This window comes from Acipenser ruthenus, chromosome 3 (assembly GCF_902713425.1).
Source record: "Acipenser ruthenus chromosome 3, fAciRut3.2 maternal haplotype, whole genome shotgun sequence".
Lineage (NCBI taxonomy): Eukaryota > Metazoa > Chordata > Actinopteri > Acipenseriformes > Acipenseridae > Acipenser > Acipenser ruthenus.
In genome coordinates this window covers 1,461,948-1,475,881 of record NC_081191.1, presented here as the reverse complement: position 1 = coordinate 1,475,881, position 13,934 = coordinate 1,461,948, and the positions used below count along the sequence as shown (strand labels likewise).

At 40.0% G+C, this 13,934-nt stretch overlaps 1 protein-coding gene across 1 annotated transcript in view; it reads left to right on the top strand.

The window, feature by feature from the left end:
* Positions 1-13,934, top strand: part of LOC117435408 (protein FAM135B-like) — a 96,340-nt gene that overhangs the window by 69,218 nt on the left and 13,188 nt on the right. Inside the window, exons 9-13 of the mRNA XM_034058530.3 lie at positions 12-61; positions 5,118-5,273; positions 5,954-6,027; positions 8,926-9,080; positions 10,348-12,424. Of these exons, the coding sequence (XP_033914421.2) occupies positions 12-61; positions 5,118-5,273; positions 5,954-6,027; positions 8,926-9,080; positions 10,348-12,424 (2,512 nt within the window). The remainder of the gene's footprint in view (positions 1-11; positions 62-5,117; positions 5,274-5,953; positions 6,028-8,925; positions 9,081-10,347; positions 12,425-13,934) is intronic.

Sequence of the window (13,934 nt, the reverse complement as noted above, 5' to 3'; positions counted from 1 at the left end):
TTGTTTCTTAGAAGAACTTCCCATTGAGGAAACACTAACACAGCTGTCTATTGAATTGCAGGTATGTTTTTATTGAAGTTGTTTTACAACTCCAGGCTGTAAAATGTGTGTGTGTGTGTATATATATATGTTCTTTCCATTATAAGCCCCTATTCTGTGCAGCTCCAAAAGTGGGGTTAAGTTCAATCAATCTGGCTGCCGTTTTGGATTTCAGGTCTGATTGGTAGGCTGAAGTTTTGTGTTATTCTGTCCAGTAGTTTTTGAGCTACAGCACTTTTAAAAAACGGGTGGTTTTTCATGTAAGTTTGGAGCCGGGAGAGCATTTTTTATTATTCACCTATAGGTAAAAGAAAACTACTGGACAGTTACTACTCCCATTCGGCAAGTTACTGCATCTAAGTAGTCTTTAGTGCCTTTTGTGGGTGGGGAGGTTTAAAAATGTATATTTTAATATAAAAAAGTAATTTTAAAAACGAACGCTGTGCCTGCGCAGCTGTACGCTCCGGTAACCGTTTTGCCCCGCATGCGCACTACAAACAGATCAGAACCATGGAGAAACAAACTTGCCATCAAGCCATTTCTTTTTTTATCAATTTTTTATTAAACATGCATACAACACAAATATAAGGTACTGGCTCCATTTTCAACATAGCATAGAATATGGGGTGCGTTGTTTAAGATGCATCCGGTTGGCTGGTCAGAATGGAGGGGGCGGGTGCAGTAACCAGGGAAACGGAAAGTTTAGTTGTGGTGAGGCAGTTGTTAGAGAGTGGAAAGGGTTAATTACACCGTTTTTGCCCCTAAAGCCTACGAACTAATGCGCGCGTGTTTGTGGCTGTAGGTCGAAATAATCAAGTTTGAAGGTAGGTATACGTCATGGACGGAGCAGGGAAGGGAAGGGAATGCAAGCCAGCTTACCGCACGTATTTCTGTGTGTTCTGCATTCACATTTTTTAAATGGTCAGTTTGAGAATAAACTTTGTTCAACAGCTGACCCTGCTTTAGTACAAAGCTCACGCTACATACTGTTTTGCATAATGGTAACGTTGCTCTTAAATTACTGTGGATGATTCTTTGGCTGAAGAGACATTATCAGCTCATCATCTAACCATGGAATCTTGTGCAATTAAATCACTTAAACTCCTGACGGTAAACAATGTAACAAAATCTACTGGGATGCAAGACGCAAGAGATGAAAAACATCTATTCGTGTTGACTCAAAACTTTATTTAGGCACTCTACGATTAGATAACATTGTTTTTTTGGAGTTCACAAAGACAGCTTTTTTCAGCTTGGCACGGTAACCTTTTCACATCCTTGTGTGTTTAATTCTTGCTCTTTTTGCTGCATTACAGCCCTTCATTAATTACGTTAAGTTTTCAGGGCATCTTGTTAATTGCATGTGTGCAAGACACTAACTATATAACAGGACAGCTAAGCTGTTTACCTGTTAAAATGAAAAATCAAAACAAAACAAAACACTGTTTTTAAGCAAATCACACAAAAAGGCTTTACACTACGTTTCTTTTTTATATATATAATTACGGCTGTACAAACACACCAGCACAGTCAGGCTTCTACACACATCAGCAGCCCCGCATGGACCGGCTGTCTTTCTTTTAAACCCTGCACCTGGCTCTAATTTACAATGAGAACCAGGTGCCAGTGATAATTAATTAAACAAACATGCATTTGCACATGTTTTTAGCAGGGAAGAATCTGACTCTCTCCCTGCTATCTTACAATATATATATATATATATATATATATATATATATATATATATATATATATATATACACACACTGCCTTGCAAAAGTATTCAGACCTCTGACCAATTCTCTCATATTACTGAATTACAAATGGTACATTGAAATTTCGTTCTGTTTGATATTTTATTTTAAAACACTGAAACTCAAAATCAATTATTGTAAGGTGACATTGGTTTTATGATGGGAAATATTTTTAAGAAAAATAAAAAACTGAAATATCTTGCTTGCATAAGTATTCAACCCCCACACATTAATATTTGGTAGAGCCACCTTTCGCTGCAATAACAGCTTTAAGTCTTTTGGGTAAGTATGTACCAGCTTTGCACACAGTGTCGGAGTGATTTTGGCCCATTTTTCTTGGCAGATTTGCTCCAGGTTGTTCAGGTTGGTTGGACGACGCTTGTGGACCGCAATTTTCAAATAGTGCCACAGATTCTCAATGGGATTGAGATCAGGACTTTGACTGGGCCACTGTAGGACAGTCACCTTTTTGTTCTTGAGCCACTCCAATGTTGCTTTGGCCTTGTGCTTGGGATCATTGTCCTGCTGAAAGGTGAATTTCCTCCGGACTGAAGCAGGTTCTCTTGCAGTATTTCCCTGTATTTTGCTCCATCCATTCTTCCTTCAATTGTAACAAGATGCCCAGTCCCTGCTAATGAGAAGCATCCCCACAGCATGATGCTGCCACCACCATACTTCACTGTAGGGATGGTGTGTCTTGAGGCATGGGCAGTGTTAGGTTTGCGCCACACATAGCGCTTTGAGTTTTGGCCAGAAAGCTCTATCTTGGTCTCATCTGACCACAAAACCTTTTCCCACATCGCAGCTGGGTCATGCTTTCTGGTAAACTCCAGACGTGCTTTCAGATGGTACTTTTTGAGTAACGGCTTCTTTCTTGCCACCCTCCCATACAGGCCAGTGTTATGCAGAGCTCTTGATATGGTTGAGTGGTGCACCATTACTCCACTCCCAGCCACTGAACTCTGTAGCTCCTTCAAAGTGATTGTTGGCCTCTCTGTGGCTTCTCTCACAAGTCTCCTTCTTGTTTGAGCGCTGAGTTTTGAGGGACGGTCTTTTCTTGGCAGTGCCTGGGTGGTGTGATGCAGCTTCGACTTCCTGATTATTGATCCAACTGTGCTCACTGGGATATCCAAACACTTGGATATTATTTTGTACCCTTTCCCTAATCTATGCATTTGTATTACTTTATCTCTAACTTCTGTAGAATCCTCTTTGGTCTTCATTTTCCTTCAGATTCACAGCCTGACCAATGATCCTTCAACAGTGGGGTTTTTATCCAGAAAATGTGACAGCAACTTTAATGGTTCACAGGTGGAGGCCAATGGTAAGGTAATTGTGTCCTCGTTAGGGCAATTTCTTTCATCAGTGTAAACTGGGAGCTTCCACAGCACAGGGGTTGAATACTTATGCAAGCAAGACATTTCAGTTTTTTTATTTTTCTTAAAAATATTTCCCAACATAAAACCAGTGTCACCTTACAATAATTGATTTTGAGTTTCAGTGTTTTAAAATAAAATATCAAACAGAACAAAATTTCAATGTACCATTTGTAATTCAGTAATATGAGAGAATTGGTCAGGGGTCTGAATACTTTTGCAAGGCACTGTATTTGTACATTAAACATTCGACAGTTTATGTGGTATACCTAAACAGGTGTAAAAGTGCATTGCAGTATTTAAAATGCAAAAACATTTGAAGTTAGAATAAAGTGACCAGTCATATAGATCTGATATGTACAAAATGGGTTATATACAAAAAAAATCAGCCCAGCTGGAATATAAAAGTGAATAGTAACAAGATACTGTTGGGGCAAACTTGGTCCAACTTTATATTCATGTTGCTTCTAGTTCCTACTGCAATAAAAACATGGTGGGGAGGCTTTTGTAGATATCACATATTTATATGACTGGTCCCTTTATGCTAATTTGGCTAATGTGAAATATTTTTGGACAGATACTGTATATGCTATTTTTTTTAGGAAGAACAACTGTTTAAAAGTGTTCTATATCTGCCACTAGACAAACATCTCACAATTGGTTGAACTTAATAGAATTATATTCCCTTGAAGTTTTTTCTCAGGAGAAATGCAAGCTGTTTCATACATTTTGGCCATGTGGTCAGTGCAGTTTGATTTATTTCTTGACTTCCTTTAATGCATGTTTGAATCCATTTTCACAGTCATTCAGGGGCTGTACTCTTTCTTACACTTCGACGTACATTGCTTTGCATTACTATCCTCTTCAGTTGCTTGGTTTTATTACCCAGGTTAATGACCCAAGCTCTTTGTTTCACTCTGTAAGAAACCACTGGAAAGGTAAATCATCAACCAGCATGCTGTATGCTGTGGCAAAAGAACTGGGCTCATTTTGCTCACCCAGACCCACATTATGTATAAGAGATGAATTTCTCATTCTAGTTGCACCAAAAAAAAAAAACATAGCACTTCTTAAACTGAATTACAATACACTTCTGTTGTGGCAAAGCCACCGATGGGCAGAACACACGTTATGTTTGCTATCCATAGTAAGGCATGTTGCCATTGATTCCTTGAGAGTTCCCCCCTCACAGCCCTGTGAGTACATCCAATCTTTACTTATACAAAGCCTGTAATTAAGTACTGGGCCTCTCTGAAGCGATGACTAACAAAGTGTTCCGGATTGTGGTGGTTTTGTGATGTGGACAGCTAATTCCGTTGTCACCATATCAGGCCTCCGACTTGGCCCTGTGCGCCACCGACCTGATGGAATTCGATTTGGATGCCATTCCACTTTCTCAGACACATTCTCCATGACTTGTGTGTATTTCTTGAATAAAGTTATTTTCTTTTTGGGGTCTGGATTACCTCTCTTCTTGCTATAACCAGGTTTGAAGGTCTCCAGAGACTGTAATCTACGCAATTTTAAAAAAGTACACATTTTCGAAGTCAAGTTGTGTTCCGAAGGTCAGATGTATGCAGTGGCTTCTTCCTCTTGTCAAAAGGTTATTCCCCTGAAAATATATTTCTCAGTTCCAATATAAGCAACACAGCATTGACCTTTGCTTTTGGTAATTGTCTGAAAAATAGTTTTATACCAGACAAGTCTGGGAGAGCAGCATGGCGAATGCAGCAGTTCCACCTAGTGCACAGAAGGCAGCTTCCTGGTAAAAGGGTTATAATATAACTGAAAAGTACTATTTTATGTTTCATTTATTAAATAAATATCAGTGGGAATGGGTAGTATTTCTTTTCAGAGTCTCAGGATCGACAAGGTGCTGTCATGTCTACATAATGCCACTCCAGATTCCTGTAATGTTTTTTTTTTATATATATATTTTCATTCACAGGTGCAGAGTAGTCATGATAAAGTTGTGGAGCAGATTAGCAGAGATTTGACTCAGCTCTGTTCCCACCTGGTGGCTCTTTGGAGCCAGTTTCTAGACACAGTTACTCTTCAGGCTGAAGTTACATCCTACCTGGCTCAGGAACACCACACGCTAAGGGTAAATACTTCACTGTCTGTTTTACTCTGCTAAATGGAAGCATGTGCCTTGCACCAAGGTTGTATATTTGTTAGTGCAGTGCTGTTCAGCCTTCATGGTGGAGCCATAACAGTGTACACAACATCCAAACGCTATTAATCTGAGGGAACTTAATTAGAAAATTGTATTTGCCATGTAGTTGCTTCAACAGCTGCCAAAAATAACTTGTCTGACCTTGTGCAATATCACCTTACATTTTACCCCAATTAAATCAGTAGTGAAACCCAACCGAAAAAAAAGATCTTTAAAAAAAAAAAAAAAAAATTGCTTTTAGTATCTATCTAATAACCTTAAGGTCAACACTGTAACTGTGTTTTATGCTGGTTAGGAGCTAAAAAACACAAACACTTTATTCTTCAGATGTGTGCATATGGCCAATAATAAGCTATAGAAGGCAGCTTTAAGTCTTTCATTACTTTAAGTTCTGAAAAACCACAAGACTTTTGGCACAAGTAAAGTAGTAACAGAATCAAGGTTCACCTTTGTAGTCCCAATTTTTTTTTCCAGCAATTCCTGTGTTATCTGAAACGGATTACAGCACACAGGAAACAGAATCACAGCAACATGATCTCAGGAAGAATCGCCACTGAGCGCTGTGCCACTCATAAACGCTGTTTATAACTTCTGCTCTTTCCAAACAGGTACGAAGGTTTTCAGAAGCATACTTTTTCTCAGAACATCACAAACGTGCATCTCTGACCTTCCAAGAAGAGCTGTGAGTTGTATATCTTAATTCACTGAAATAAAGAGCATTGTTTAAAAATGCATCTCTAACTGGCTTTGTTAACATTTTTACTGGCCTCCATTTTTTGTGTTGAGATTCTTCTTGGTCTGACTTGTTTTAAAAAAAATAATAAGTTAATTCATTATATACAAATATTTCAAATAGAACAGTATAAACTGCTGCATCCTGGTACTTTGGCTTTAGGTCACATTGTTTGATTGTCGCTAGACGATTTGAGTGAGTCTGAAGTACAACCACACATCAAGTGCCAGGCAGCAGCAGCCATGTGAGCTATAGCAACATTTCCCAAAGTGAGGGTCGAGACCCAAATATGGATCGCGGCAAGGTTTCTGATGGGTCGCCAAACAATCTAAAAAATATGACGTTCAGTATGGGTTGCTGCAAGGTTTCTGATGGGTCGCCAAACAATCTAAAAAATATGACGTTCAGTATGGGTCGCTGCAAGGTTTCTGATGGGTCGCCAAACAATCTGTGGGCAGCAGTGTGGAGTAGTGGTTAGGGCTCTGGACTCTTGACCGGAGGGTTGTGGGTTCAATCCCCAGTGGGGGACACTGCTGTTGTACCCTTGAGCAAGGTACTTTACCTAGATTGCTCCAGAAAAAACCCAACTGTATAAATGGGTAATTGTATGTAAAAATAATGTGATATCTGTATAATGTGAAATAATGTATAATGTGATATCTTGTAACAATTGTAAGTCGCCCTGGATAAGGGCGTCTGCTAAGAAATAAATAATAATAATAATAATAATAATCTAAAAAATATGACGTTCAGTATGGGTCGCTGCAAGGTTTCTGATGGGTCGCCAAACAATCTAAAAAATATGACGTTCAGTATGGGTCGCTGCAAGGTTTCTGATGGGTCGCCAAACAATCTAAAAAATATGACGTTCAGTGCACACTGTTAAGATTTAGTTTCACTATACAACTTCTTATGCTTATATTCAAAATAAATATGATTTGCATAAAAATCATTAGCAGTTATTATATAAACAATGTATTGTTTTATCACCAGTCTTCTGCTTTTTCTTAAATTGGTGACGGGATGATCTGCGTCCTCACGTGTCATTTGTTGTGAAGTACTGGCTCACGACAGCCTTAAGCCTTCGGCATCTTGAGACACGGCATCCAGATTGCATTGGGAAATGACACGAGTTTTTACAGAAGAAAGCTGATCAATTAGCAGAACAGCATGACGTTCTTAAAAAAACAGTCACTGTCTCAGAGAAGGCGGTGAATGTATCCTACCTGATTACAATGTATATTGCAAAAAACAAAAAAAATCTGACTGTTGTCAGTATGTTTGCAATGCTTAATGTTGAATTGAAAATTAAAACTAGTATTCATTATAGTGCAATACAATTTTAAATTGATATTGTAACATGGAGGTAAAGGAAGCAATCCAGGCAAGTATTCTGGTCTCAAATGCACGGTTTATTTTACAATAAACAATAAAATAAATGCAACAATAACAAACACAGAATAAATAAAATGGTTTAATAAACAGGCAGGTAACACACACAAAGCTAACAGTCTCTGCGTGTCTGACTCGGTAATTCAACAAAATAACAGGTTCTCCCACAGCTCCCAAACCCACACTCTTCACCCAGCCCATCTCCCAAACCCACACTCTTCACCCAGCCCAGCTCCCAAACCCACACTCTTCACCCAGCCCAGCTCCCAAACCCACACTCTTCACCCAGCCCAGCTCCCAAACCCACACTCTTCACCCAGCCCATCTCCCAAACCCACACTCTTCACCCAGCCCAGCTCCCAAACCCACACTCTTCACCCAGCCCAGCTCCCAAACCCACACTCTTCACCCAGCCCAGCTTCCAAACCCACACTCTTCACCCAGCCCAGCTCCCAAACCCACACTCTTCACCCAGCCCAGCTCCCAAACCCACACTCTTCACCCAGCCCAGCTCCCAAACCCACACTCTTCACCCAGCCCCTCCCTCTACCAGACTTAAGAACATAAAACATAAGAAAGTTTACAAACGAGAGGAGGCCATTTGGCCCATCTTTACTGGGGAGTCACAATTCTCTGTGTAAAAAAGTGCCTCCTATTTTCTGTTCTGAATGCCCCTTTATCTAATCTCCATTTGTGACCCCTGGTCCTTGTTTCTTTTTTTCAGGTAAAAAAAGTAATTGTCTATACCTTTTAGGATTTTGAATGCTTGAATCAGATCACCGCGTAATCTTCTTTGTTCAAGACTGAATAGATTCAATTCTTTCACTCTGTCTAGAGCAGCAATATCCTTTTTGTAACGAGGTGACAAGAACTTACAAAATTGCATTCCTGTCCCACCACCCATTATCTCAGTGCACCCACCCACAACAGTCCATCAATCCCCATGTAAGCTGGCTGTCGTGTGATAGAGTGTTTGTAGAAGTGCCCCCCCCCCCCCCCCCCCCCCCCCGGTTTGTCTGCCTCGTCGTTACAATACGTTAATTTAATACCATTTTTAATACCAATTAAAAATTTTACCAAACTGTAAACCTATCAAAGCCTAAATGCTTATATAGTGTAGTGTAGTTACAAATAAATGAAACATGGCTTTTTGATTAGTTAAGAAGTATTTCAGTTAAAATACCAAATAGTGAATAATTTTGTGTTGTGGGTTCATTATTCCTGTGTTTATTTGGGTCGCCAATCAAAAAGTTTGGGAAACACTGCTCTATAATGTTGTCTTATAATATAACACTATAAGCATATTCCTAATTGCAGAATAAAATCAACAGAAGGAAAGGGGGTCACTAATAATATAGCTATTGCTAATACGTTTTTGTTTTTTTAGATTGTTTTATATAAGGTTATTTGAGGCCATTATATAAGGTCCTTTGTCTTTTTTGGTTTTGTTTCAAGGATCCAGCGACAAAATCAGATTGCATCTGAAGCTCGAGGTTCAGACTATCTCACTAAGATGCCTCCTCTGCCTGCTGAGTGCCTGGATATAGATGGGGACTGGAACACTCTTCCCATCATCTTTGAAGACAGATATATAGAGCTCCCCAGTGTGGGTCAGTAATTGTTGTTATGTATAGATACCATAATTCTACAGCTCTGGACAAATGTTTTGCATCCCCCTGTAGAATTAACATTGTTTTCTTCAGAGTCGAATGAAACCTGCTGAATAATGTTATGTTAACATATGTAATTACATACCGCTTTGTAGTTTTTCATATACAGTATTCCTTCAAATTGAAGGCACCCTCGAATTTAAGACGCAGCCCAAATTTCCATCCTCAACTTGAGGAAAATAAAATCAAATAAAGATGCATTTAGAAAGATGCATTTACTCATATAAGAAAACCATGTATAGAGGCAGTTTGCAGCCGTCTGCGGTCACACAGAGCATTACAGTTATGCACTGCTTCTCATTTCCAGTTGTGATTACTCACACATGTTTTTTCTCCTGTTTGTGAACTATGGTATTGCTTGGCAAGTAAAAAAATACAGGGGTCTGATCAGAACTGAGCCTCATAACAAAACACTGAAATTGTAATAGCTTCTCTTGGAATTCCTCAGGAAAGTAATGACTCTTCGTGACAGGGAGGACCCTGTCGCTGGTTCAGCTGCGCTGTTGCTGTGGTAAACAGGAAGGCTTGCTCGGAGCTGAGCTGATTGGGAGGTCCTGATTGGCTGGGGGAGGGGGTGGGGGCGTGCCCGGGGAGCCTACGCCTGTTTAAGAATGCAGCAGTGCCAGTTCGAGGCTACTGCACAACCATAGCTACACAGGCGGGCGCTGAGCAAAAGCTTTCTTTGTTTACATCGAGCAGGAGAGAGTCCGCTTTACAGGATAACTGCTAGGGAACCCTTGAACTGCCAGTCAGTCATGTTGCTGTTTGTCTACTCTGGCAGCCACATCTTTTAATACATGCATCACAATACTGTACTAGAAAAAGATGCAGGCCATTTTTGAAAAGAAAAAATTGGTTTAAAAAGTGTGTCTTAAATTCAAAGGAATACAGTACTTAACAGAAAAACTGAAATACTGTACTACTATTAGGCTTCTGGTAGACATTTGCAATATCATTTTGTAGTTTCTTTGATTACATGATGTTAAATGAACAATCTAAAAATTCTAGGTAATGCATTTTAGGTAATGTATATAGGTAATGTATATAGGTAATTCTAGGTAATGTATATATATATATATATATATATATATACATATATATATATATATATATATATATATATATATATATATATATATATATTTAAATGAATGTCCGAAACAAGACTAACTCATTGAAGCAATCTATTGGTATCTGCTTTTCATAGATGAGGACTTGGGCAGTGCCACACCCTCCGTCCCACATGTGCCCACTGCTAATGGAAACAAAGAAGACAAAGAGACCACTTCTTTAGAAGAATTGGAAATGGACAGAAAAGCTTCCCCAACAAGGAAGCATGATTCTGGAAAACCACCAATGAATGAAAACCTTTTGAGAAGTTCTAATTGCACAGATCTGTCAGCAAATGTTTCTTTGAGCGGAGGACATGAGGAAAGTAATAATAACCTAAAAGCCAGTGATTCCCTAGAAAGCAGTGCAATGAGTAATTCTCAGGATAATGAACCTAGTGCTTCAGAGCTGGAGGGAAGGATTGATCCAACGGGGGGAAACAACAGCTCTAACACTGGTCTGAAATATATTGAGGTCAGGCCAAGTGATACAGACCCATACAGAGGAGAAGCAGTGTTAATAGTAGCAACATCAAACAAAACTGAGTCCACAGACTTAAACAGGGCTGAGAGCTTATCTCTATCTTGTCATTCAAATGAGTTGGAAGAGAAAGAGCATGAAAGCAGTGTTTTAGTGAAGAATAATCTAAATGAGCTCAATGAGTATGAATCCAAATCCACCAAAAATTTAACAGAGGTAACACCTCATGAGGGCAAGCTTTATGAAAATGAAGACATGCTGTTATTCAGTTTGTCTGTCACAGATACTTCCATCTCAGAGATGGAAAGGACAGTAACAGTGCCAAGCAAATGTGAACCAGCTGAAAAAGAATCATATGGAGCAGGAAAGGATGGCTTCACCGGGAGCTTAAGGACCATGAAGCGGTCTTCTTCTGTGATTTCTGATTCCGGAATTGAGAGTGAGCCCAGCTCAGTAGCCTGGCTGGATGTTCGAATCAGACCTCAGGACTTCTCCAGTGAGCGGGACCTGCTGCACCAGCTCGTAAGAAGGCACACCATGCACCGAAACTCCCTGGAGGGGTGTCAGACCGAAAGTAACGCAAGCTTACCCAGTGGGATACAGGCTTCCCTGACGTCCATCAGCTCCTTGCCCTATGAAGAAGAACAGGAAGTGGAACTCAGCAAGCTGACCAAATCTGTCTCCGCTCCTCAGATAAGCAGCCCTGAGGAGGACCCAGAAACGAACCAAGACCCGAGACAAAGGGGCGATGAGTCTCAAAGCTGTACAGCTGTGGGAGGAAACGTAATGAGACAAAATGATCGGCCATTTGGAAATGCGTATTCTTTGGAGGATATCCTAGAAGGGGACATGCCAGAGTGTTTGAAAGTCGGTAGGCAGAGTAGTAAAAATGAACACGGGGACATAAACATTCTTGAGGACTATAATTGTTCCAAAGAAATTAACTTACCTAAAATTCTAGAAAAACAGGTAGTTCTGTGCACGGTGGATGCAGTATTACAAGGTGTTCCAGAGGCGTTTCTTTTTAAAAAGAATGTTGGTGAAGAACTTCCAAAACACACTAGGACTCAACCTGACAAAGCAGTATTTTACACATCAGCTAGTTCCCGTATAACCCAAGAGAACTACAAAAATGACAGTGTGCCAAATTGTGATGTTCAATTGGACAGTCAAAAAGTCCCACACCTCAGTGACCAGATGCCAGCATTTGATTTAAAAGAAGGTGATCTAATTGAAGGGGAGTTTGGGTCTTATTTGGACAGCACTAACAAAGCAATTCTGTGTGAATCAGATCAGAGTTTCCACCAAATAGAACTGAATGAGGAGGATAGACTGGAGCAAGTCCACTACCATGAATGTCAAGACATTGAAAAGGAAAACGGGCATGATCCCAAAATTGATAAATGCAATGACCATGAACATCCTGCTTTGCCCAGTCTAGGGAAATCTTCAAACATTCCTAGCTCGAGCTTGGCATTCATGAACAGGAAGGTAGTAGAGGTGGTTAACCTATCAGTTTCGTGCGCCCCAACTTGTCTGCCATTCTCTTCTGTGCTCAGGGATTCTCCATCTGTCAATGGGTTTGCAATAAGGCAGGCAACATCGCCCATCACCAGACAGCCTCTGGGCTCATTTGGTGTGATCTCTTCTAATTCCTTTTGTGTGGATGAAGAAACCAACGAGAGAATGCTAAAGTAAGTTTGAACAGTTTTCAAAAGCAGATTTGCTAGTGTTACAAAACCTAACCCTTAGAAAAAAGACCTGTCGATTATTCCTTGCTTCTTTTTTTTAAATGACCTTCTCTTATTGTTTTTAGGGGTTCTTTGGGTTGAGCCTATGGTAGTTACATCTGGATTAGTAACAATCACAATGCAAATAGCAGATGTCAGTTCTAATAATAATAATAATGGCTAATTCCATGGGTATTGTTACTATAGAAATAAATTATTTATCTTAAGATAACTGATAGCAGTGTGGTTCTTTATGTTGCAAGAGGTAAACTATGGCATATCCGCAGCCTAATCTGAGAAGTACGTGTACAATTAGAGGTGATATCCAGCGGGCCAGAGATAGGTCTGTATATATACAGACGTGCTCAAATTTGTTGGTACCCCTCCACAAAAAACGAAGAATGCACAATTTTCTCTGAAATAACTTGAAACTGACAAAAGTAATTGGCATCCACCATTGTTTATTCCATATTTAATAGAAATCAGACTTTGCTTTTGATTTTTTATTCAACATAATATTGTAAATAAGAAAACAAATGATAATGGCATGGACAAAAATGATGGGACCGCTAACCTAATATTTTGTTGCATAACTTTTAGAGGCAATCACTGCAATGAAACGTTTTCTGTAGCTTTCAATGAGACTTCTGCACCTGTTAACAGGTAGTTTGGCCCACTCTTCCTGAGCAAACTGCTCCAGCTGTCTCAGGTTTGATGGGTGCCTTCTCCAGACTGCAAGTTTCAGCTCTTTCCATAGATGTTTGATAGGATTCAGATCAGGACTCATAGAAGGCCACTTCAGAATAGTCCAATGTTTTGTTCTTATCCATTCTTGGGTGCTTTTAGCTGTGTGTTTTGGGTCATTATCCTGTTGGAGGACCCATGACCTGCGACTGAGACAGAGCTTTCTGACACTGGGCAGTACGTTTCGCTCCAGAATGCCTTGATAGTCTTGAGATTTCATTGTGCCCTGCACAGATTCAAGGCACCCTGTGCCAGGCACAGCAAAGCAGACCCAAAACATAACTGAGCCTCCTCCATGTTTCACTGTAGGTATGGTGTTCTTTTCTTTGAAAGCTTAATTTTTTCGTCTGTGAACATAGAGCTGCTGTGACTTGCCAAAAAGCTCCAGTTTTGACTCATCTGTCCAAAGGACATTCTCCCAGAAGGATTGTGGCTTGTCAATATGCATTTTAGCAAATTCCAGTCTGGCTTTTTTATGTTTTTCTGTCAAAAGTGGAGTCCTCCTGGGTCTTCTTCCATGGAGCCCACTTTCACTCAAAAAGCGACGGATGGTGCACTCAGAAACTGATGTACCTTCACCTTGGAGTTCAGCTTGTATCTCTTTGGCAGTTATCCTTGGTTCTTTTTCTACCATTCGCACTATCCTTCTGTTCAATCTGGGGTCGATTTTCCTCTTGCGGCTGCGCCCAGGGAGGTTGGCTACAGTTCCATGGACCTTAAACTTCTTAAT